Consider the following 23,511-nt stretch of genomic DNA (forward strand, 5'->3'; position numbering starts at 1 on the left):
CAATGGAGGAGTGTTCCTCTTTCTCCACATCCTCGCCAGCATCTGCTGTCACCTGAATTTTTGATCTTAGCCATTCTGACTGGTGTGAGATGGATGTATGTTTTTAAAATAATGTTGGTACTTGGTAGTCAACGTCTTTCATCTCCCATCCATTGGGAGTGAAAGCACAGCAAAAAACATGCCAGATCTACTTTAAAAGGAAGAGAAGGGGAAGTGTGATTAAAAACTCACAAGGAAGAACCTCATCGGTTTACAAGTGTTCATGGAGCATCTACTACATATCAAACATGGCCTCACCTACCAAGGAGGCAGTGACAAAAAGAGGCAAGGGGACTCTCTAAATAAACTCTACCATCCTGTGAGAAAGCAGAAGAGTGTATTACAACTGATAGAGCTTCATGAAGCCTCATGGCCTCCATACCAGTCATTGGATACTTCTGTGAACCATTTTATCTGTTAAATGCATTGTACTACATGACTAGCAGAAAAGAAAAGGGATATGTATATATTGTATATTTATTATACAAATATATCCTGTAAAAGCCAATTATTATCAATTGTTTCAGTTACATCAATGAATTTTTACTATGATTTATTATTTGTTTTTCTAGGATTTTTCTAGATATTGCATTCCTGCTAAGATTACCACACATGGCAAAGAGGCAAGTAAATGGGAAGGGATGCACATCCTTCCCGGACTAATAGAATCAGACTTGTAGACTACAAGGGTTGGAGTTTGACCTTCCTGAGAGAAGCCAGAGGCAAAATTAGTGGAAAAAAAGAAAGAAAGAAAAAGAAAAGAAAATGTGATACATGTGGTAGTTAGCAGCATTACTGTGCAAGGAGTTAGGAAGAACAGTGTATCAGTCCCTTAGAGAACAATGTCAAACCCATCAGAGTGCCTTTTCTTCCAATACATTAAGTAGATTATGAATTATATTAAAATTAAATTTATAATACATGGTTCATGTTACTTTAATTTCTCTGCTTTTTTGAAAGTGGACTCTTTCTGGCTCACTGACTCGGATCAATTTTTCCACACACCAAGTTCGGTTCTCTCTCTGCTCTCATACAAATACTTCTTCCAGAGACTTTGTTCCAAGACATCTAAGTGAAGATAAATGGTTTAGGAATTCAGGTTGTTTGTACGGGCCGAAGATAAAATGAACAAGGAAGCCCACTCTTCTCTAAAATGTCAATTTGTTTAAGTTCAATACATCCTTACTAGTCCCATTCCCTTTGGTCAAAATAATACTTGTTGAAGAATCTTGCCAGGGATTTATCTGCAACAAACTTCTTCAAGCTGGTGAACACTCTAGGTCTGGAAAACTTGTAGTTGTTTGTTTTAATAGTAATTAAAAAAAAGTCTGGGGTTTATAAGTTTATATTTTCTTAGTTTCTCCTCAGAATACAGAAAACCAAAGCCATCCATTTCGGAGAAACCTGTAGTCACTCCTTGCTTTATATGTGCAAATCAGCATAAAATGCTCCCTCACAAGGGAATCTCTGTCTTCACATGATTGTTTCATAAATGAGAGTCCAGGTGATACAGACAAAGCAATGAAGGTCAACACAAGCACATATGTTGCCAAATGTAACATTGCTCCTTAGATAGTGTTTGAACTTATTTGACACTGCCTATGGCAAGTAGAGCTTAGCAGCAGTTGTCTAATTTCCTTCCACATGAGGCTGATCAACTTAGATAGACTACTAGTGAGGGCATGCCCATAATCTTTCCTCATCTACTTTCTCTGTGCTACCACTAGAGAAGCACACTGATATGTTTAGAAGTTGTCTTTTTTCATGTTTATTGGAAAATGTACTTGGAGCCCGAATCTTCTCTACTAAGTACTTGACCAACAGGGAGATTTACTCCATCCTTGTTCCCACTTATGTTTTAGTCATGATTTCTGTGATGTTTGTTTCTAAATTGACAATGGAATGAAATAAAATAAGTAGGTATGAGTGTACTGAAAAGAGAATTTGCTACCTTCCTAAAATACAGCATGTTAAATGTATTCAAACTATCATCTCCACCAAACAATGTTGGAATCCACATGTTTTCCCACCTAATGAGCTCTCTCTCTCTCTCTGTCTCTGTCTCTCTCTCTCTCTGTCTCTGTCTCTCTCTCTCTCTCCCTCCCTCTCTCCCTCCCTCCCTCCCTCTCCATTTTGAGCTAATCTATCCATCACTAATATGTACATTTCATGAGAACACAAATAAAACACCTAAATATATATTATAGATAGAGGCAGATTGCAGAGATGACTAGCTACTGCATATTTCCTTTAAAAAAATATTTATCCCTTTTTGTTCCTGGGATAATTGGCAAGTATCCAATAAAGAGTCCAAATATAAGAGAATGCCATTCATTCTGGATAACTTTGTACATTATTCTTTTCATAGTTGCTTATCTAAACATTTGATGTTTTCAGACCTTGAACTTTAGTTTTTGTTGATGGTTTATGTGTTTAGAGGCACAAAATGTTTTAAGACTTATAGTCTTTGTAGATGCAAATCACCTGCTACAACAAGGTGATAATAGGGGTTAACTTATAGTATAAATTGCCTTCATATGCAAAATGATCTAAGGGAAGGAAACAGGGAACTGACAAATGAGCTAAGTTTTTCCTTTTCTTACTGATTCATCATCATGTGCTAAGTCTGTCAAAGCCTTCAAATTTTACTCTAATTTCTTAGAATCTAGATAGAAAGTCATGTTACTTTTATCTGCCCACTTTTGTTCTTCAACCTTGTGTAACTTTAGACTGTGTGATTAGAATCTGTGATACTGAGAGAGCATCTTTAATGAAACAGCCACTGTGACAAGGGATGATGATTCAGAAAAACAAAAACAACAACAAAGCAAAGCAAAACAAAACAAAACAAAAAACAAATTAGGTCAGAGTACTATGCCTGCTTACATTCAAATATTTAAAGGACTAAGTCATTACTGAGCTGAAATCCAAACTTCCCCTTTTGCAAGCTGAAAGAATATATCACATGTTATCACAGGATTAATCAAACCTGATGGTTTTCCATATGTAATTTTCTTCTTAATTTTAAATCTACTTTTCTGGCCCAACTCTATCAAATTTAATCTGTGAGGCTTTAAAGATCTTCTTGCCATCTTCCTACCACACATCAAATGACTACTGCCTTTCCTACCTCCCTATGCAGTTTAATGGCTTTAGATTCTTGGTGAGTGGTTTCCACCCTTCTGTATTGGAAAAGCATACATAGTTCTAAACTCAGAATGCCATCAACCAGTCTCTCCTAGATGTGTACTTCAGACATAGTGACTATACCAAAGCCACATCTCACTGATCCTTGCACCATTTGTAGAAACAGCATTATAATAGCTTTCTTCCTCTCACCAGCCTTCACGAAATAATAACTCCCCTTCTGCCTTTGTCCCAGCTCTTTCTTATCCAATCATCAAAGGCTTTCCTCAATTGCCTTCTACTTGTACAAGAAGAAACACAAGCTGAATTGACTTTTCTATTGATGTGGACTCGGTTTGTAGAATGCCTGACATATAAGCCATGTACAATTTTAGACTTTTCAATGTTGACACAGAGCATTTCCCTCTCTTCAAAAAATTGCTATAGTTTAAATGTTTAACTCTTCCAAAAGTCAAGCTGAAATTTCATTGCAGTTACAAGAGTATTTAGTGGTGCAGTGTTTAAGAAATGATTCGGCCATGAGGGCTTTGCCATCCTAAATTGATTAATGCTGTAATCACAGTTGTTTCTTTCTTAAAGAGAGAAAACTTTTGCTCCTATTTGCCTTTACCCCTCACCCTGTCTTGCTGTGTGCGATGCTCATGGTGTAGCAACATAGATCCTTGCCTCATGCCAGAATGTTGATCTTGGATTACACAGTTTCCTGTACTTGAGGAAAAGGCTACTCTTTATACACTGCCAGGTGTATGTGGCATTCTGTAATAGCAGCACAGATGGACTAAGACAGAAGTTTCATATAAACATAAATCCATCTAATACTTACTTCCAGACCTCTTCCAAGAAGAAAAGGAGGTTTAAGCTAATATTTCCCACTTTATCACCTTTGTGATAGAAAACTCTGAGCAGATAATACTCAAGAGCTTTAGCGACATTGCCCTACTTAACAGGGAGCTACAGGGCATAATTAATTTATGCATGTGAAACATTCTGAATACCTTAGAATTAAATTACTGGTGTGCTTATTCTCTCTCTTATATAAATATTTGCACAAGTAAAAATTCGGTACCTTGACATTTATTGAAATGGTTGCATCAAAAAGGGAGGTAAACTGTCTCCAATACAGGTATTATCAGTCAGTTAAAAGAAGAGTGCCAATGAGAGGACACAAATGGTGAGGGAAATATGCAGAATCAAGAAGTACTCAGGGTGACTGGGTAAGCCATCACTTAGAAATACCACTTGTCTCTCAGCTGAATTTGCCTTTACCCCTTTGCCTTTTTTTTTTTTTTTTTTTTTTTTTGCCTTTACTCTCTCAGCTCCTATTTGCCTTTACCCCTCACCCTGTCTTGCTGTGTGCGATGCTCATGGTGTAGCAACATAGATCCTTGCCTCATGCCAAAATGTTGATCTTGGATTACACAGTTTCCTGTACTGAAGCAGTATGTGAAATAAAGACTGAATACTCAGGCTCACTACATTATGGATATCTTACCAAATTAAATGGGTAATCTGTATAAGAATGATGAACAAGGGCTGGAATTTACCTAAGTGTGTAGAGTGCTTACCTACCATGATAAGGATCCTGAGTTCAATGCCTGGCATCACTTAAACTATGGTGGCCTTGACTATGTAATCCCAGCACTTAGGAGGTAGAAGAAATGGCATCATAAGTTAGAAATCACCCTCAACTACATAATAAATTAACAGGTTACTCAAAGTAGAGATCTCTGAAAAAATGTTAAAGGTAAATAAAACACAGTTTCCAAAATGAGTTCTTCCTAAAGCTAATAGTCAATATTTTTTTATGTCAGTGTGGCCAATACTGAAAGACACAATATCTAAGTGTGTGATCTGAGTTCACACCTTAAGTAAAGATTAATTTTGAAAAGTACAAGGTCTCAGAGTCTAGAGTGGAACCTATCTGTTGCATGCTCTGACAATTCCATTAGAATACATTTAGGGTCCTAAAATATACCTATAGTCATTCAATCTTAAGAAATAAAAATGTAGGATCAAGTACATATATCTCATATACCAATGATACTATGAAATGTACATGCAGAAGTTAAGCTTTACTCTCTTTCCAAAATCCACAATGAAGATCTCACATATCTTCTTTGTTCAATTATATTACTTATATTACCATCCTCTGAAGTCCATTCTCTCAAATATAGCAATTCCATGGAATCTCAGCTTTTTATTTGGAACATACAAGCATATTCATTCTTCTATTTTTTTCCAATTGCTTTAGGTGAAAATCATAAATAACTAGTTTCCATAGTGTTGGAACTTCATGGTAAGTTTTGATGTGACAGAAATAATGCAAATTTTGTTTTCAACCGTGATTTTCCCCTGATGATATTTTCAAATCTCATAGAAAATGATGTCATCTCAAAATAGACTATACTGTGGTGATTCAAATATTTAATTGTTGCAATATTTTAGAATGAGGAAATAGAACAAGAAGGAGGATAGAGGAATGCCCTTTTAACTATTGGAAACTAACTCTAGAAGTTATAAAATAAAGATAAGCACTGAGACGTACTGAATTTGTAAATATTTTTCAATACCTATTATTAATAGTCCTTGAGCCAGACTATTACTGTTTTAATTCTTGAACTTGTGAATTTTTACATCTAGCAAAATTTGATTGCTAAAGGTGTTAATTTTTGTACTCAGTCACATCTGAATTCAAATGTTCTGTGTGAATTCCAAAGACAGAGAAAACTCGATTGTGAAAAGTTTTTGAGGCCACTTATTTCCTTGACCCCATTTGGCAAAACAGGACCTGAGGACCGGCAAAGACTCACTCCAGCCTGTGCAATTACCAAGTGCTTTATCTATGTTTACTGCTCAAGGTCTGGCACATATTGCTTTCTATTATTTCTATTTGTGTCTGAACAGTTAACTTATAGTCTGATGAGAATGAAAGCAGGGAAACAAAACTTGAATTCCATTGGATTATTTAATATAACTGTGCAAAACTATGTTCATTGCAATTAAGCCATCTCAAATTTCTGTTTCAAGTGAATCAGGTGTCAGGACAAATGTGCCTGATAAAAGAGACCATACCACTGCAGTAATATTAAAATTAATAGGATGGAAGGGGAAGTTCCATTGGTGATCTTTCACACAGAACAACTTTGACAAAAATTCTCCAAATTTATATTTTATATATGCATCCTTATCTATTTATGTGGCATACATATACCTTCCAAGCAATTACAAACATACTTTAAGTTATACATGTTTGTGTGTGTGTGTGTGTGTGTGTGTGTTTGTCAACTTCTACAACACTTGTTAACCTTTTAAAAATCAAAATCTCAAATTTGTTGAGTTCCAGATTTCTGATTCTCATGTTCTTATAAACGGAAAGTTTATAATAAATCATATTACCATTCTGAATTTTTAATTAAATGTTAACCACAAATTCTCAACAGGACATCAGGTACCAAGATGTCTGAAAAATACCTTTTCCTCTACTTTTTTTTTTTTTTAACTGGTGTAGGGAGTTGTGGAATGGTTCAGTGTTTTCTGTTAAGGCATAATGACATGAATTCCGTTCCCATTAAAAATCTATGCTTTAAATGCCTGGTGTGGTTTCATATGCTTATAACCATAGGACTGGGAACAGAGCTGGTGGCATTGAGAGACTCACTATAAATTGATCTCTGGCAGCCTAGTTGAAGTACAGTGAGTTCTAGCTTCCATGCACGAGAGTCTCTGTCTAGAGTTAGTAAGAGATGGACCAATTGAGTATGGCATTTAATTTCATCCTATGGCCTCCAAGTGCACAAGTAAAGTTACCAGGACGTAAAATGATACATAGACTAATACATACATACATACATACATACATACATACATACATACACATATCACACACAGCATGAAGTTGAAAAGTCTCATTATTTATGTGTATAGGCATAATTGCATACCTATGAGAGGAATCATTTACAGTTATTATACCGAGAATGTTCTATTAAACCACAAAGTCTGAAAGTATTTTTAAAGAGTGAAGGAGTGATTCTGTTGATACAATTCTTTGGACATAGCCCCAGTTTGGGATTCCCCAAAAGAACAGATTCCTAAAACAGTTTCCAGATACAACTAAATGGTTGAGACTGTTACTCAAAGATGTTCTGTTAAATTTATACTTTCTGTTCACAATCTTCAATCCCATCATACAAACAATGATAGCTACAGCGAGTCGTTCATCTTACCACTTTATTATTTTTATAACATTTTTTCACTCTACAGAAAATATGTACACAAGCCTTGTCATCTAAGATGATATCTGTAAAGATCTGTGCTAGTTATATAGTCTGTGACAGTGTGCTCTCAGTCTATACCTCACACAACCAGGCATCTGAATGTAGAGGTAATAAATATGCATGTATTACTTATTTGAAAGGCAACAATAATTGAAATGTGATTATTGACATCTTTAGAGCACCTACTTTCTATTTTCTCCACAGCCTGGCCCCAGATTCTTTGCCTCCTCTTAATCCTTCTATACAGTTTCCTTATTTGCAATTAGTTATAGGTTGAAACTAAAGAGATATTAATAGGAACCACAGATTTCATGTCTATGGTCCTAAAACATTTGAAAATATATTTTTTAGAGTTTTTATTTGTCTTTCATATATACCAAGGACATCAACAGCCATTTCAGAGTTTCAAAGAAAGTTGTAAAAGTGGCACAAAGCAGGACTGCGTGTTTATTACTTATGATTACCACAACTAGTTTTCTAGTTTGCTATGCACAGAGTTATTTATATCACTGTTGTGAGTCATACATCATGGTTCCTGGATTTGAGAAACATCTGCCTTGTAAAAAAGCATAGTTATTTGGTCTAATCTTATGTACAACCTATATAGGAATCTTTGGTTTGCTAGAGTGCAATGAACCATATCATAGCTACAGTTTCCAAATAATCAGATACTTATATTCACCGAGAAGCACAAGAGACATGTTCTAAACTTTTAGGATTCTAGATTTAGATTTAACTGACAACTTGACCCAGCATAAAGCTATCAGAGAGGAAATAAATTGAGGAGTTGCCTAGGTCTTCTTCCTTTTCTTGCCTTCTTTTTTTTTTTCCTCTCTTCTCTCCTTGTTAAGATTTTAATGTCTTACTTTACTCATTCATAAATGTCTTTGATAACTATATAATGTTGGAACCACAAATGCCATTATTTCTTCTAATCACCATTGACTATATAAATAAATTACTTGAAATTGTCTATTTGAGAGAAATTATCTACTTGTGGAGTTGCTATTGAGCCTTGGCTGGCCTGAAACACATTCTTGTTCAGTCCCCATTCATGAACTCTTATATTCAGGCCTGTATCATAACAAAATACCAACTGCTTTGGTATTTGGGCAAAACCTTATTAGCAGTTTTCCTAAGCACAAATGTGCCACTTGTTATACTGCCATCACGTTTTTAGAACTCTTTCTCTGAGGACTTTAAGAAAATACCCTCTTTTCCTTTTTTTAAAACACAAATGTGTGTATATAGAAAACCAGTTCATTGCTATAAAATGAGCTCTATTTCCTGTTTTGTGTGTGTGTGTGTATGTGCCCGCGCGCGCATGTGCGTGCATGCATGCACTGTGTTCTGTTACTCTAGATAGTTATAGACTATCTTCTAATTTAATATCTTCTAATTATACAATATATATTTAATGTACAATCGGTATTGGTTTGGCACAATGCCTCACCATGAGTATCTAGAGCATAATTTAGCATATGGACAGGGAATAAATACCAATGAATGTGAAATAAGGAGTCATTCCTAGCCTTTTATGCATAGTCCAGCAAGTTTGGCCTGCTTGAAAATCTCTAAATATTCCTTTTCAAAGACATACATGAAGCTGATCCTGTCTGTACTATGTTAACCTATGCAATCCTGATTAAAAAGAGACTCTGTGCCCCGTGTGTTTGTAATTTATCACTTTGACTCTGAAGGCATTAAACTGCTTCAATTCTGTTACAGCATTCCATGAAGACTCCATTATTATCTTGATTTTTCTAAAAGGGAGCCATTCATTACATGGTCCCCACCCCTCAGGGGTATATTTTACTCTGATCCTTTTTACAGGTTCCACTGAGACAAATCTTATTTGTATCCAATGAAGAAAGATGGTCTTAGTTTTAAGAAGGATAAGAAGAAGAAGAGAAAAAAAAAGAGAGTCAATGAATTAAGTTGGTTTATTTTTAAGCAGGTCGTTTTTCATACTCAAGCTTGCCAGGAGCAAAGCTTGGACTGTCCTGAAACTTCACCCCAGTTTCCTCAGATAATTAAGCATTTACTAGTTACTCGCCCAGCGTTTCATTTACACATTCTGTCTTCAGTCGCTTAGGACTCACTGTAACTGTTTTCTCACTGCTGGCTTCAAATTAGAGCTTCTGAAGGAAACGCTGCTTTTTTTCCTGGCTGTGCCTAAAATGTTATAAGCAAACATATGGTATTCAGGGTGGTGGAGAGAAAAAAAAGAGAAAAAAAGGCAATATTTTTAGACTACAAATAAGCTATTTTGAGTCCTTTGAAGTACCATAATAAAAGCTATTCACAAAAATGATGGTGCATTTTACAATTGCTTACACTCATGTCTTATCCAACTCTCTCCCTCCTAGACCTAGTAATAAAGGAAATCTGGACCTACTTTCAAGTTTAGTAGGTCCCTTTCCAAGCCAGTGACCTCGACTAATATGAAATATACCACATGGATGGATGTCATGTATTGACTTAAGAGAATTCAAATCTGGACTTCAGATTCACACCAGTTCACTTTTGATATGGCTTCAAACACCTTGAGCAAGAAATGGCATGAAGCCCCACAGATTTTTGTCGGTGATGCTGACAAAACACTGGGTGGAATAATTGAACATATATTTGATGAGGTGAACACATGTGCCACCATGTCAAAAATGCAATAAATGTTAGATTAAGGAATGGCTTTGCATATACTTGTTTTCATTTCCCTCTTCTTACTATTAGACTAGTTTTACCTAAGTGCTGGCGAGCTTCTTATCTTCTTCTTTATGAACAAACTTGTCATGTGCAAGATGAAGACAAAAGCATTTCCATCTGCAACGTTTTAAGTGTGCAGACAGAGAGGTAGTTGATTTCGATGGGAGGGAAAAAGGAGAGGAATAGGGAAGAGAGGAGGGAGGGGGAAAACCATAATCAGGGTATATTATATGAGAATGAAAACTATTTTCAATAAAAGGAAAAATAATACAAAGTTCAGTTCGATCTAGAATGTGAAAAAATGCATTGCGTTCCTCGGCGGCATTGTTAGTGCTGTCATTATTAGCAGACCTGACAGTAAGTACCCCTCAGGAAGTGGGATATCTCCCAATATTTATTCCTTATTTTCTCTCGACTTGAAACTTTTCTATGATCTTTAAGTGAATTGAGCAAGGAGCTTCTGTGATTTTAAGTTTTTTATTATTTTTAGAACAGGAATAATGGCTATTAAATGACCTAGGTATTGAAGGTATAGATTTGAAAATGCCAAGATTGTTAAAAATTATAATCAAATATCAAACAAAGTATGATTGACACTAAAAGTGTTCACATGGGAAAGAATAAAGATAATAAATTATATCTGAGTTTGAAAGCTATAAACTATAGTCTTATCCTCTGAATTCTGTAATTTTTGATCCAATTACTCTTTCAGTAGTAATATTCTCTCTCTCTCTCTCTCTCTCTCTCTCTCTCTCTCTCTCTCATTCTCTCTCCCTAATTCCAGAATTATGTTAGGTACAATGTTTTAGGTTGACAGATACGTGAACCAACACAACAAAATGTCCTTATTTTTCTCAACCTTCCAATATGAGAAACTATTTAAAATATGAAAAGTTAATGAAAACAATAATTATCAATTTATTCAAGCTCCAAAAAGGAATTAACGAACAAATTTTGTGTCTCTTGGTGATCTTGATGTCTGGAATAAGGGAAGAACCTTTTTGATGCAGATCACCCACTATGACAGCAGCACATGATTTCATTATGTGAGAGTATAATAAGAACAGGAAAGCAAAATTTATCTATTCCAAAATCAAAAGTTCTGTTCTTAACTATTTGGAGGACAAGATGAGATAACAGTTGTTTTCTGCCTATTGTGCTTTAGAGTTTTTTAATGTACTGAAAACTTCCTTATACCAAGAATTTGCTGACAGTTCTCAAGGAACAGTCTACATTTCATAAAGATCCTTAACATAGTTGTATTGCAGAACCTGTTGAGTGAGTGGTTCTCTGTCAAATTATTGATCACTTTACCTATAGGTCTGATCCTTACTGGCATGGCCAGGTCCTTGTGAAAATGGAAAGTCTGACCTTGTATAACTGATAACATTTTGTTATTGAATTCTGCTGTGCCACTTTCTGAAATCGACAAACCAAACATGTACAGAGACATTTCTGTGAGAATGGTATTCTAGTTGGGTTTTCTGTTGTGATAAAATAGTGAACCATACAAAATTGGAGAGGAATAGGTTTATTTCATTTTACAATTTTCAGATCCTAATCCATCATGAAAGAAAGTCAGAGGAGAATTTCAAGGCATGAACCTGAAGTCAGAAAACATGGATGAATGCTGTGAATGTTGACTTGCCTTCAGGCTCATGTTTACCTACCTTTCCTTTACAGCCTAGGCCCACTTGTCTAAGCATGCTAGCACTCAAAGTTAGCTTAGCCCTTCTATGTCAATCAGCAGTCAGAAATACCCCCAAAGACAGGCCTACAGGCAATTCTTCAACTTCCTAGATGTGTCAAGGTGACAACTAAAAAGTCTCTAAGAAGTCTCTCTTCATTCCTGGACATTTCTTTACTGTTTCTAGAATGTTAAATATGGATAAACGTTTGAGTATTGGGAGCCAAAACTAAATTCTTTATAATAATCCAAATGAACTACCAAGTCTTAGGACATAAAGTTGGACCTCCTCCCCAAGGTGACTAAGTCCAGACAAAGGTCACCAACGGACTGTTCCCAGATGGACCCCCTCCTCAAGCTGACTAAGTCCAGATGAAGGTCACCAACAGACTGTTTCAGAATTACTACAAGATGACTCCAGACCTGACTGACTCAAACAGCAGATGTCATAACCACAAGATGTACTTTTAGATATCATACCTCTCCTTGTAGTCACCAAGGAAAATTACCACTGCCCCCTCCCCTGCCCTTCTGCATAAGGGTTATTTCCCCTTTTTATATAAAATCTGTAAGTTTTGCTGAACACAATGAGGCCTTGACAAGATTCAGATTGACTCTGTGTCTTTTCTGTGCTTGGTTTCCGTTTCTCTCTCACCCCCCCCCCCCAATTTGGTTTCAGGAGGAGTCCCCTTGAGACCCACAAATAACTGGACCTGCTGGATGGGTCATTTGAGAACATTCTTGATATTTTTGATGCATGGGAGCTACTAATGACTCAACCTTTTCTGACCCGGCATGTCACTGCTCAGCCTTATACTCACTTGTTTTATAAGACATGACTTTGTTCTTCAGCTGTAGTAAGAATGTTCTAGATACATAAAAGTCCATAGCTCAACATAGGGTATATGGTAGAGATATGGGCATATCTGCTAGAGATATTGGCGTATCTGTGCAATATGAGATTTCTTAGACACCCCAAGCATCCCTATGGATTCATCTAACATGGAGACCTAACTATCTTGTTTAGTCTTTTCTTCCTTTCTGTTTTCTCTTCTCTAACTGATGGGCATCTGATATGAAGCACTTTGCTGCCAATCAAGCTTCCTGACTAGTTTGATCTTTCAGTCCTAAACCCCATTTAACAGAATTTATTCCTAACTCTATTTCATTGTCTTTTGCTCAGAGTCTTCAAGTGATCCACATCTTCTAGTCACCACCAAACATATTTTTGTCAGTGTTCCCTTTAGATTTCAACTTGTCTGGCTCAGGTCCTTAACTTACAGAGAAGTTCAGGGCATACAAGTAAAAAATTGTTCTTTAAAAGCATAATTGATTTGGGAAGACACTCATCACGGTGGGCAGCACTTCCAAGTGGCAGCTCAAATAAAAAGAATTTGGAGAAAGAAAAACTTTTGCTCCACTTGCCTGGATTGATGTTGTGTAGGCAAGTTTATCAACACTGTTGTCAACTTACTATTCCCAATAGAGCTCCTTTCATTCTCTGTGCATCTGAAACCATCTTCATTCAATACAGACCAGAGACCTATACCTCTGTTGGCCTCTCAAATCCAGACAGGGCTGCTAAGTGCATGGTAATGTAGACTGAGCTGTTATACACCCTCAGTTGGCACAGTAGGTCAGCAGCTATTGGTAGATGCCTGTTCTGTTTCCTTTAAGCCAATCTAATGAATATCCCTTTCATGCACATATTGATTGTCTTTATTCTAAGAACATTGACAACATTTCTATATGTTGATAAAAGTAGAACTGCAAGTTTCTTATAGTGTTTATTTTTTTCCATGTCTACATAATCTTTTCCCTCCTCTCTCATTGTTTATCATCAGGGTTTTTGTTTTGTTTGTTTTGTATTGTTTTGTTTAGGAGAGGAAAAGTTTTATAGAAACAATAAGAATTAGATTCCATGGGAAAACAAACTACTTTTTAAAAATTGAACATAATCAAGTGTAATAATGTATAAATTTACAGTTATGTGTAAATTTCACTCAAAAGCTATCTCTTCAAGGCCATGTAAGTCCTAAATTAGATGTTTGTAATAGCAGTCCTTGTTGCCTGAGGAAGGGCTATGAATTATTGACTCCCTAATCAATACACTTTACAAGTACTTTCCTATTTTATGTATATAGTTTTAATTTATTCTTTGTTGATGATTGAATTTGGGCCTATTTTAAATTTCATTGTAGCTTTTGGAGATAAAAATGTTGTCCTTATCTACTCAATATTTACTTAGCAACTATTGTGTGAATGGCTTGAGTAGCATTTTTCTGCAAAGAATTGTCCTAATTAAGACTAGAATTACCTTATTAAAATACATATCTGACAATTTTATGTTAGTCAAATTATAAATTATAAAGCCTAAATGGATGTGATATGGATTCCTATTATACTGGCTAAAAATATAAATAATAAATGTAGTTGAGCACATTTAATTAAACAAAGAGCATATATATCGATAAAACTTCTACTGAAGTAAGGAGTTTTAGTTATCTATATCTCATGACAGTTTATTCTTCAGATATAAAGTACTTAAACCACATTGTCATGCTTATTATATTTATGTTTTTAAAAAAATCTCCCTGCTGAAATAGATTATGAGATAATTGCAAGCTGAGAATAATTTTAAAATATTTTTTACCTCACCATGATTAATTCAGTAGCTGTATATAGTTAATGCTCAATGGGAAATCCTGGCTTCATATATTTATTTTACTGGAAATTATGTACAAAAATGTCCAAGTGAGCAAGAGCTAAGAACCAACACAGGACATTATTCAATTTAATTTTGAAGCCAAGACAATTCTGTCTTATAGAAGCTCTTTTAACAAAACTGTCACCTGTCACAAGTGAACTTCAATGTACCTGAGTATAGTAGTAGTTCAGCCTTATAATTCTAGTACTTGGGAAGTGAGGGAAAAAATATTAGAAGTTCAAGGCCAGCATCCAAAACTTAAGGTTTTATCAATAAGCCTGGGCTATGTTAGACCATGTAAAACAAAGAAAGGAAAAAAAAAGTGAAGAGAAGAAAGAGAGGAAAGAAGGAAGGAAGGAAGGAAGGAAGTTGGGAATATAAAAAAAAAAGGCAGAGGGATTGAAATATAAAGGAAAGAAATCAGAGAAATCTAACATTTTTATAGTGGTTATGAAAATGGAGACATAAGTATGAGTTTTAGCTTCTCCCAACTCTACCTCTAGGCTTTTGATAGGTTTGAAGAGTTATAAGGGATGTCTATATACTCTTTCTCTTTAAATGATATTTTATTCTATTTCATCCAGGACTATCTAAAGGTTCAAATAAGATAAACTTTATGAAGGACTTTCTTTTTCCCTGGAGAAAATTATCTAACCATAGGATTCAAAGTTAATGCACTTTACAAGTACTTTCCTGTTTCCAAATTTATGCTTACTACTGTAGCTATGGACTGCTTGTGTATAAGTATACTTCTTTTAAATGCATATTTTGCTCTTTTAATTTATTTTGAAAAGCACAAAGAAAAATTTAATTTTTAATCTGACTAATGAGTGGCATAATGGCAACTCACAGAATTTCTCTCAATAGTGGTAAGAAATTTATGAACCAAAGAAAAATAACACAGGTAGGCTGAATGATTCTGAACGGTAAAGTGAAGACAGAAACCGCAGGGTAGAAAAGAAAGATACATGCAGTTAGGAGTATTTTTTATTAACAACTGATCTAAATAACAACATTGACATCAATAAAATATAATAATGTTATGTATGCTATAATAAAACCCCATGACTTAATTCAGCCTGTCAGGATAAATTTAATCTTAGGGTCCATTAAAGCTTTTAAGAATGGATGTCTTCATTTACAATATGTATTGTTCAGTGAGGATCTTTTCTATATTGTCTTTTTTTCTTTAAAGAAAAATCAATGTCTATATGTGTATTTATTTGTTTCTTTGTTTTCTGAGTAAGATTTCTTATATGTGCCCAATTAGACCTGATAATATTAGTTGAATTTGACCTGATCCATAAACTATCTTTATAAAAGATAAAATGCTGAGACTTCAAAAAGGAATCCAGTGGTAGATGTAATGATAGAGACATCACAGTGCATTAAATGGTTTTTGTGTCACTAATAACACAAAGGCAATGCTTATACTCGTTTCAAAGATGGGCAAATTGAAACCTAGAAAGTGGCTTGCCACTCAACACAAAGCTAATAAAACTACTGAACCTGTTCTTATATATGACATTGAACTTGCCTGATGTAAGCACTATTTCTTCCTTTATGCCAGGATGGTATTGGACCATCTGTTTAAAGGGAGATAGCCAACCCCAGTTTTATAATTTGTTTTAATCAGCATCAATAATTGCAGGCTATCCATGTATCTCACAATGTGCCGGCAAACATTTTTGGTAGGGTGAGTAGAATATTTAGCCAGAACATTTCATAAACCAGTTCCTAATAAGTGTTTCCCTGAAGCAAAACACATTAAATAGAATTTGAAATTTAAGCCACAAACCTGTTTCAGGCTCAATGGAAAAATACGGCTGTCCCTCCAAGATACTGTAAACCAACTTTGCACTGTTTCCATAAACTGGGTCGTCAGCATCAGTGGCAGTTACATTAGTAACAGATGTACCTAGTTTAAAAGAGAGAGAGACAGAATAAGTGAGTATAAACAGTAAGGAAAGGATTATAATTCTTTCCCAGGTGCTAAATTTTGTCAGGTATATCATACATGAACCCATAGGAAATAAAGAACTCCCTAAATGTGGAGCCAAACTGCTTTGTTAGAACTTCAACAGCAAATATTTTATAAGAAATAGTACTACCAGGTTGAAATAGTGGATTAAGATAGCATTTTTAGTCTCTATTATTTAAGATGCCTTTGTAGTTTTCATCAGAAGGATATCTATTAGACTTGTGTGAGCTTAAGGAATGTGCAAAGGAACCATATCAAAGAAATATGAAACAAAAGGTTAATAATATAATACAGCATGTAGCACTTGAGTTTTGCTGAAGTACAACTGAATGTACCTTGAAAAGTTGTCTGCTGTAAAAGCCAGAACATAAATATCAAAGGAATATTTTAGTCTATCACACTTAATTTCTCAGAATATAAAATAACAGAGGAACCACCAATTAATCAGGTAGCTCAGGTAATTAGACCCATGGATAACAGAACGAAACCTCTTCTCACATTAATCTTCTGTGTTTTATAACAACTGCACACATAGAGCTCTCCTGGATGGCAGTATATATGCTAATGAAAAATCCCTGTACTAAAGGAGCAGAGAGTTTTGTGTGGGACAAAAGAGAAGGTAACATATAAATTGACTGAGGAACTCAAGAGAATACAGGAGCAGCAAGCTTGGCCCCTCTTTTGGTCTAGCACAGAGTGGTCACGGGGAGGTTTTCAAGATAGACTACCCTGAAACAAATCCTAAGGAAATGTCATAGACATAGCTTGGCATAGACATGTGCATAGAAGAAATTCCAAGAAAGATTTCAAACACAGGTAAAGAGAGAAGATTGTGGGATAGCTTTATGACTTCTGAAACATGGAAACCAAGGGGAATATGATGTGATTGGAAATACATATGAGGGCAGGCCCAATTATATTGTCCTTTCTCTGTTAAAAGCCATTCACAGAGTAGCTATTTAGCATTTTTATTGATTAAATGGCTAAATGAAAGCATATATTGGAATTACCTGGTGATTTATTGAAAATACTAATGTCACAGATCATTTACAGAAAATAGGTTAATAAAATAATATTTGCATTATTTCTACTGCAGGGTGTCCTTCATTAGCCTCTGAAGGTAAGTGATAGAAACAAAACAAAGTAGGAGTATACAAGCTGTTGTGAAACCATGACAATGGCTGCAATAGATCACATGAGGGTATAAAGCAGGGTTTGCAAGCTGGAGTGATCATTGAGAAATGGGGCCAGACATTCACTCTGCAAGACTGAAGAAGGAGGGATTAGATGGCCTGAGAGAATGGAACTTTGGCCTTGGGTTGGGCTGTTGGGTTTAACTAAGGGCAACTACAAGCTGGTGTCAGGGGTTATCAGCCTTACATAATCAATTGCTAAAGCTTCTAGCATATAGAAGAAGAGGGTTTTAATCCTGAAGGAGATACATTGTGCATCTGAGTTACTTATTTTCACTGCGATTGAAATAGGATTGAGTCCTTGAAAGATCTTATCAATCATATTGTTTTTGAGATGCTTTCAATTGCAGTCACTGTTCAGAAAAAAATGTAATGACATTTGTTGAGCAGTTGATCGCTGTATAATAGAAATTTATCCTCAAAATGATGTTTCATCAGTTTTAAAGACTACGGAGCAACAACATGTCTTGAATGTCACTCATATAAAGCACTCCACCATAAATTGGGAACAATCCATTTTGGTGTGTGTGTGTGTGTGTGTGTGTGTGTGTGTGTGTGTGTGTGTGTGTAATAAGACTCACTTTTCCAAGTGACATATCTATGTTGCTGGGGGAAATTAACACTTAGAAGACCAATAATGACAATTATTTGAATACAGTTTAACTTGGGAACAACTGGAAGAAAAGAGTTTTGCATGAGCAGATGGTAGGGAGCTAGATTGCCCAAATAATTTTAGAAGAGATTACCTGAAAACTCTGATACCAAATACAGGGCTAGAGATGCAGGCTAGGATCAAATTATAGGAAGCATTTGAATGAAAGAATGCATGTACTATATGCACCCTGTCTGAAGAATTGACCTTTCAGGTCCAGATCAATTCCTGATGTAGCCACTTCTGATCTCAGTGCTTCCAGAATAACTTGGAGGCAAGGAGACTGATTAAAAGAAAACACCAGTTATGAGGTTACAGTAGCAGTACCATTAAGACCACGGGACAGGATGAAACAGAGTGGATGTACCTATCAATTACCTTATTTGTGTCTGTGTACTAAGATTGTAATCTGAAGATTCAGTGAGTGCATGGTAATCACAGCTTAGATGTGTTTTATCTTAAATTGAATTGTTAATAGTGAAAATGACAGTATCAAGTAAGCTGGCATGTTTGTTTGTTTTAAGAAAGGGTTTCACTGTGTAGCTAGGCACTTGCACAGTGGTCAGTCCATCAGGCTCCTTTCTAGCTACTTGCATTTCCTTCCTGTATGAAATGGCTTATGGATGAGCTTGGTCATTTTGCTTCTTCCATCTTCATCCATCTTCCTGTGGGGGCATCACATTCTTAATGCAGAAGAGGCAACATACTTTTTCTTAACCCACAGAATATTATCTCCAAGTGTCAGAGAATTGAATTATTATTTCTGTTTGTAAAATACCACTCTACAGTATTTTGTAAGCATGCAAACATTTTTTAAGGAAGATATATAGCAACTATTTTTGTAGTGTATAAAATTAACCCAAAAATTAAAGAAATAAAATGGACAGAGAAAAAAATACTCCAAAGATAATTTAAAGGATAGACAGAAATCAGAATGAATACTAGAGTGAAACTCTGCACTGAAAAAGCACTGGAGAATTTTCCCTTGCTTTGGTGTCTAGTATCTCTCCTTTTTATAGCACGTGATTTTCCTGCCCAATGTGAAGTAATAATACACTAACACATAAAGTTATTCATGTTTAATCGTCACTATGATACTGTGATAGTGACCCCAGTCACTATTAAATATGGGGAGACAGAGGAATCAATCGAAGATTTTCTTCCAACGTTGAAATCATATTCTGCATTGACTAAAATTAAGGAATTCCTTTGTAGACAAAAAAATTCAAAGAATTTCTGAAGATCTATAGGGTTGGATTAAGCAGTACCATAGAAATTTTTGCATACAAAATGGGCTAACTTGTTCTGAAACACATCCACATCTCTTCAGGAAAGCCATTTAACTTGACAGAATCTTGGATTAAGTATATATAATATGTGTATATATAACATATATAATATATACACGTATGTATGCATGTATACATATATAAATTCAAACATACAAATATGTTTTATATAATATATATTATATAATGTATTACATGTAATATATTATATATATTATATAACTAGTATAGTTGAGAGGGTTAAGCAAATAATGTTTGTAGATAACACAGAAATTATAATATGCTAAGTCTGTGAGTAATATCCATGCCTCTGTGGTAGATTTACTACCTTTCAACAATGATCCTGTAAGTCCCAACCATAATGATAGGACATTGACTGCAGTAGAGCATGTTGTTAATTCTTCTCAGGCAATTCTCATGTGAAGTCATGATTCAAAATATATGTTAAGACAATTTTTTCACAACTGACCCTTACTCATTTTGTTTTGGCCTATTAATTTCTGTTATGACTACTTTGAAGAACAAAACTCTTCTTCAGATTTGTTTTTAAAATGGAAGCATATTTAATACTGTACATTAGGGAGACAAACCAGGCTGACCATTTCTCACAGGGAAGAAAGTGAGAATGTGTCCTTGGCAGGTTGTTTTTTCCCCCAACTAGTCTCCATGACTCTAGCTTCTCTGTCTATTGTCATGTGATGCCATTTCATTGAGAGAGGCTCCCCATCACCATCGCAGTACTGGTGCATGAAGGAATGACTTAGCAGCTCTAGGATTCAGCTACTCATAGGCCAAGACAATCATTTTTACTTGACAAACCTAAAATAGTGTTATGTAAAAGTCTGCTGAAAACGTACAATGTTGGGGGGAAAGTCACAAAGACTGAAATCAGAACACAAGTTTTATTGTCTATCTCTGATTCTTGAAAAAATTCTGCACATTTAGCTAAATATTTGAACATTCTAACCCTTGGCATTTTTGTCTGTATCAACAAAGTTGGTAACAATTGTTATACTGCAGACATGTTCAGAAAATTCACTCTAATAATCCATGTAAGCAATGGGAAACTTTTATTTATAATTTATCTAGAAACTTTCTCTCCTCACTTAAATGTACTCTTTTTGGTGCACATGTGAAACTGAATACAAGTTGTTTTTACAATATTAAAGATACAATAAATAGTAGGTACATTGATAATTCTAAGCTGATCATTGCACAATTGATACAGTTATCTATGTCAGCCATAATAAAACAATATGTATATAGCAATAAGCTCATATGAAGGAAGTGATTTCATTATTAAAGTTGACAAAAAAAAAAAAAAACATTGGCATCTAACCTCACATTCATCAGCACATGACCCCTGTCTAATCTATTTCACATCAGTTTCTGCGTCAGGATAAATTGCTCTTGGGTCAGAAAGAGAAAAGTGTTTAATGTAGTGAGCACTAAGCCAGGCATCAGGCAACTTGCCAATACAAGTTTTCTGATGCTACTTGAATAGAAGGCATTCTCAAGAGCCATGCTTATCCTAGATAAATGTAAAGATGCTTAACTGGTTTGGGAACTACAACAGTGCTAAGACAAGCTTTTGTCTACATACTCTTCCCAGATATGTCTGCCTAGTGTCTGCCTTCCAGAAATCCACATGCATGGATCTCAGACCCTTGGAAAGTGTCTAATCTGCCAGAAATGTTATTTCTTCAGAGTGATTCAATACTGTTGATGCACCTGTTCATGGCAATGGAAGTGTGTGGAGGTTTTTACAGATGCATTTGTCAAGTGATCACCCAGAAGAAGGAAAATGGATGCTTTGAAGTTCATCTTGCAGCAGCAAAGATTTCAAGTCAAGCTGCTGTGTAGGCTTCTCTATGGAAATGCATGCAGAATGCAGAGCACGGAGGCAAATTGAAAAGTGTAAACCTTGCAGGATGATGTTTCTTCAAAGCAGCAAGTGTTGCTCTGTGATAAATAGGACCCTGAGTAATACCCGGGAAATACAACAACCAGGATTCTCTGTTTGTGTTTTCATTTGGAACAGTTTTTGTCCTTTTGTCAAGGATACAAGAGACTCATTTAGCTAGTGACTATAAACTTGACACTGTGCCATTTCTCCAAGAAAGCCCCTATTATAATCCAACTGGATGCTGATCCTAATTATAATAATATAGCTGTTGTCTCTCCAGCTGTTGTCAACAAAATGATCCCCATCACCACAATCCAGGCTTCTAGTATCAAGTCAAGTGTGAACACACCAGTCCAAGGTGATTTCTGTTTTTAACAAACCCATTTTTCCGCATTTAGATTCTTAGTTAAATGAAATGTGGCAGTATGTTGCACGGGTCTTAATTAATAGCGAGCCTACAGTATCATCCACATTTTTTCCCACTTGAAACTTTCCTCCTATTAGCTTCAGAACTTACATATTTTCTTCCAATCATGACAGCAAACACTACAAGCAAAATTAACCATCAAAGACATCACTCTGTCAGGTTAGAGGTTCTGGTTTGCTGACAAACTAAGATGAAAAGCCTTCGGGAAAATAAGATGTTGGGCTTTAGGTAGCGTAGCTCTGCTAGCTTGGCTATACTTTTTTTATGAGCAAGTCAGCACACCAATTCTGCACATTATTCAGAAAGAAAAATGCTGGTGCTGACACCCTGAGCAAGAAAACAAAGGTTTGGTGCAGCGTGAAAATGCGCACACTGGAAAAGCTAAGGCTATTATGATGAGAGGAACACAGACCCCATTTGCAAGGAGTCATTTGCAATACATTCTTAGCGAATAAGCATTGCTATAGCCAGTGGAAAAATAAAGAAGCATAACCTTTGCAAGAGCTGAAATCCAAAGAGGCGTGCACCGATGGCCTCCTATAGTCTTCAAAGTTTTCATTTTAATTTCTAGCTCCCTGTTCCAAGTTTTCAGTAGGTACAATCCGCAGACAGAGGGCTCAGACATATCATCTGAAAAAACCTTACTTAAACATTCATGCACATTGCAAAGATCACAAGCCTAACAGGCCATAGCAGTGATGTGATTCTTCTCATTAGTTTAATAAAAATAAACCCTTGGCTCAACTTTTCTCATCCCCCTTACTAATTTCCCCCAAGTACTCTGCAACACAATAGATATGTGGGCACAGGGGTCTCCATGGCAACGTGGCTTGTTTGTTGTAGAGCAGCAATGCCATAATTTCACATGACCCGCATAACTTGTTGGCATTTAAATTAACAGTTACTACAGGCAGAAGCATGATGTTCTGGATGTTTTCAACATGTCACATCCAGGTCATTACGTTGCAGTCTTGTCAAGTAATTCTGTAAGGCAGTCACCTACTTGACTGGCAAATATTTTTATGGGTTTGTGTTGTTCCACTTGATTACTTTATATATATATAAATATATATTATATATATATATACACACAGAATAGCAAAGCTCTTGTGTAATTAAGGTAAAAACTAAAAATTCCAAACAGCCAATTCATATCACTATTCCATTTCTCTAATACCATGGTCATCAACATTCATTTCTCCAGACAGACATCAAGCAAGTGCTCCTAGTGAGAAACATGCCTTAAGTCCCATTGGTATGTTTCAATTGCATAAGCTAATTGTAGAAGACATGTGCCAAATATCCAAATCTCTAAGGCTGCCTTGGAGGAGTGTGTGTGTGTGTGGGGGGGGTGTCTTTACAGGCTAAGGAAGGTTATACATGGACCTGGAAAAACATAGTGCTTTTTAACAGATTAACCCTATATATTCAGATCTCTTTGACAGCTGAGTTCTGAAGGTAGGGAGCCAAACCACAAGAACACTCAACTATAGGCCTGAGGAA

At 35.7% G+C, this 23,511-nt stretch overlaps 1 protein-coding gene across 3 annotated transcripts in view; it reads right to left on the reverse strand.

Moving 5' to 3' along the window:
• Positions 1 to 23,511, reverse strand: part of Cdh8 (cadherin 8) — a 389,695-nt gene that overhangs the window by 185,493 nt on the left and 180,691 nt on the right. For all 3 annotated transcript variants that reach the window (XM_021169423.2, XM_021169421.2, XM_021169422.2), the window contains exon 4: positions 16,359 to 16,478. In XM_021169423.2, coding sequence (XP_021025082.1) covers positions 16,359 to 16,478 — 120 coding nt within the window. The remainder of the gene's footprint in view (positions 1 to 16,358; positions 16,479 to 23,511) is intronic.

The sequence above is a fragment of the Mus caroli genome, chromosome 8 (assembly GCF_900094665.2).
Source record: "Mus caroli chromosome 8, CAROLI_EIJ_v1.1, whole genome shotgun sequence".
Taxonomy (NCBI): Eukaryota; Metazoa; Chordata; class Mammalia; order Rodentia; family Muridae; genus Mus; species Mus caroli.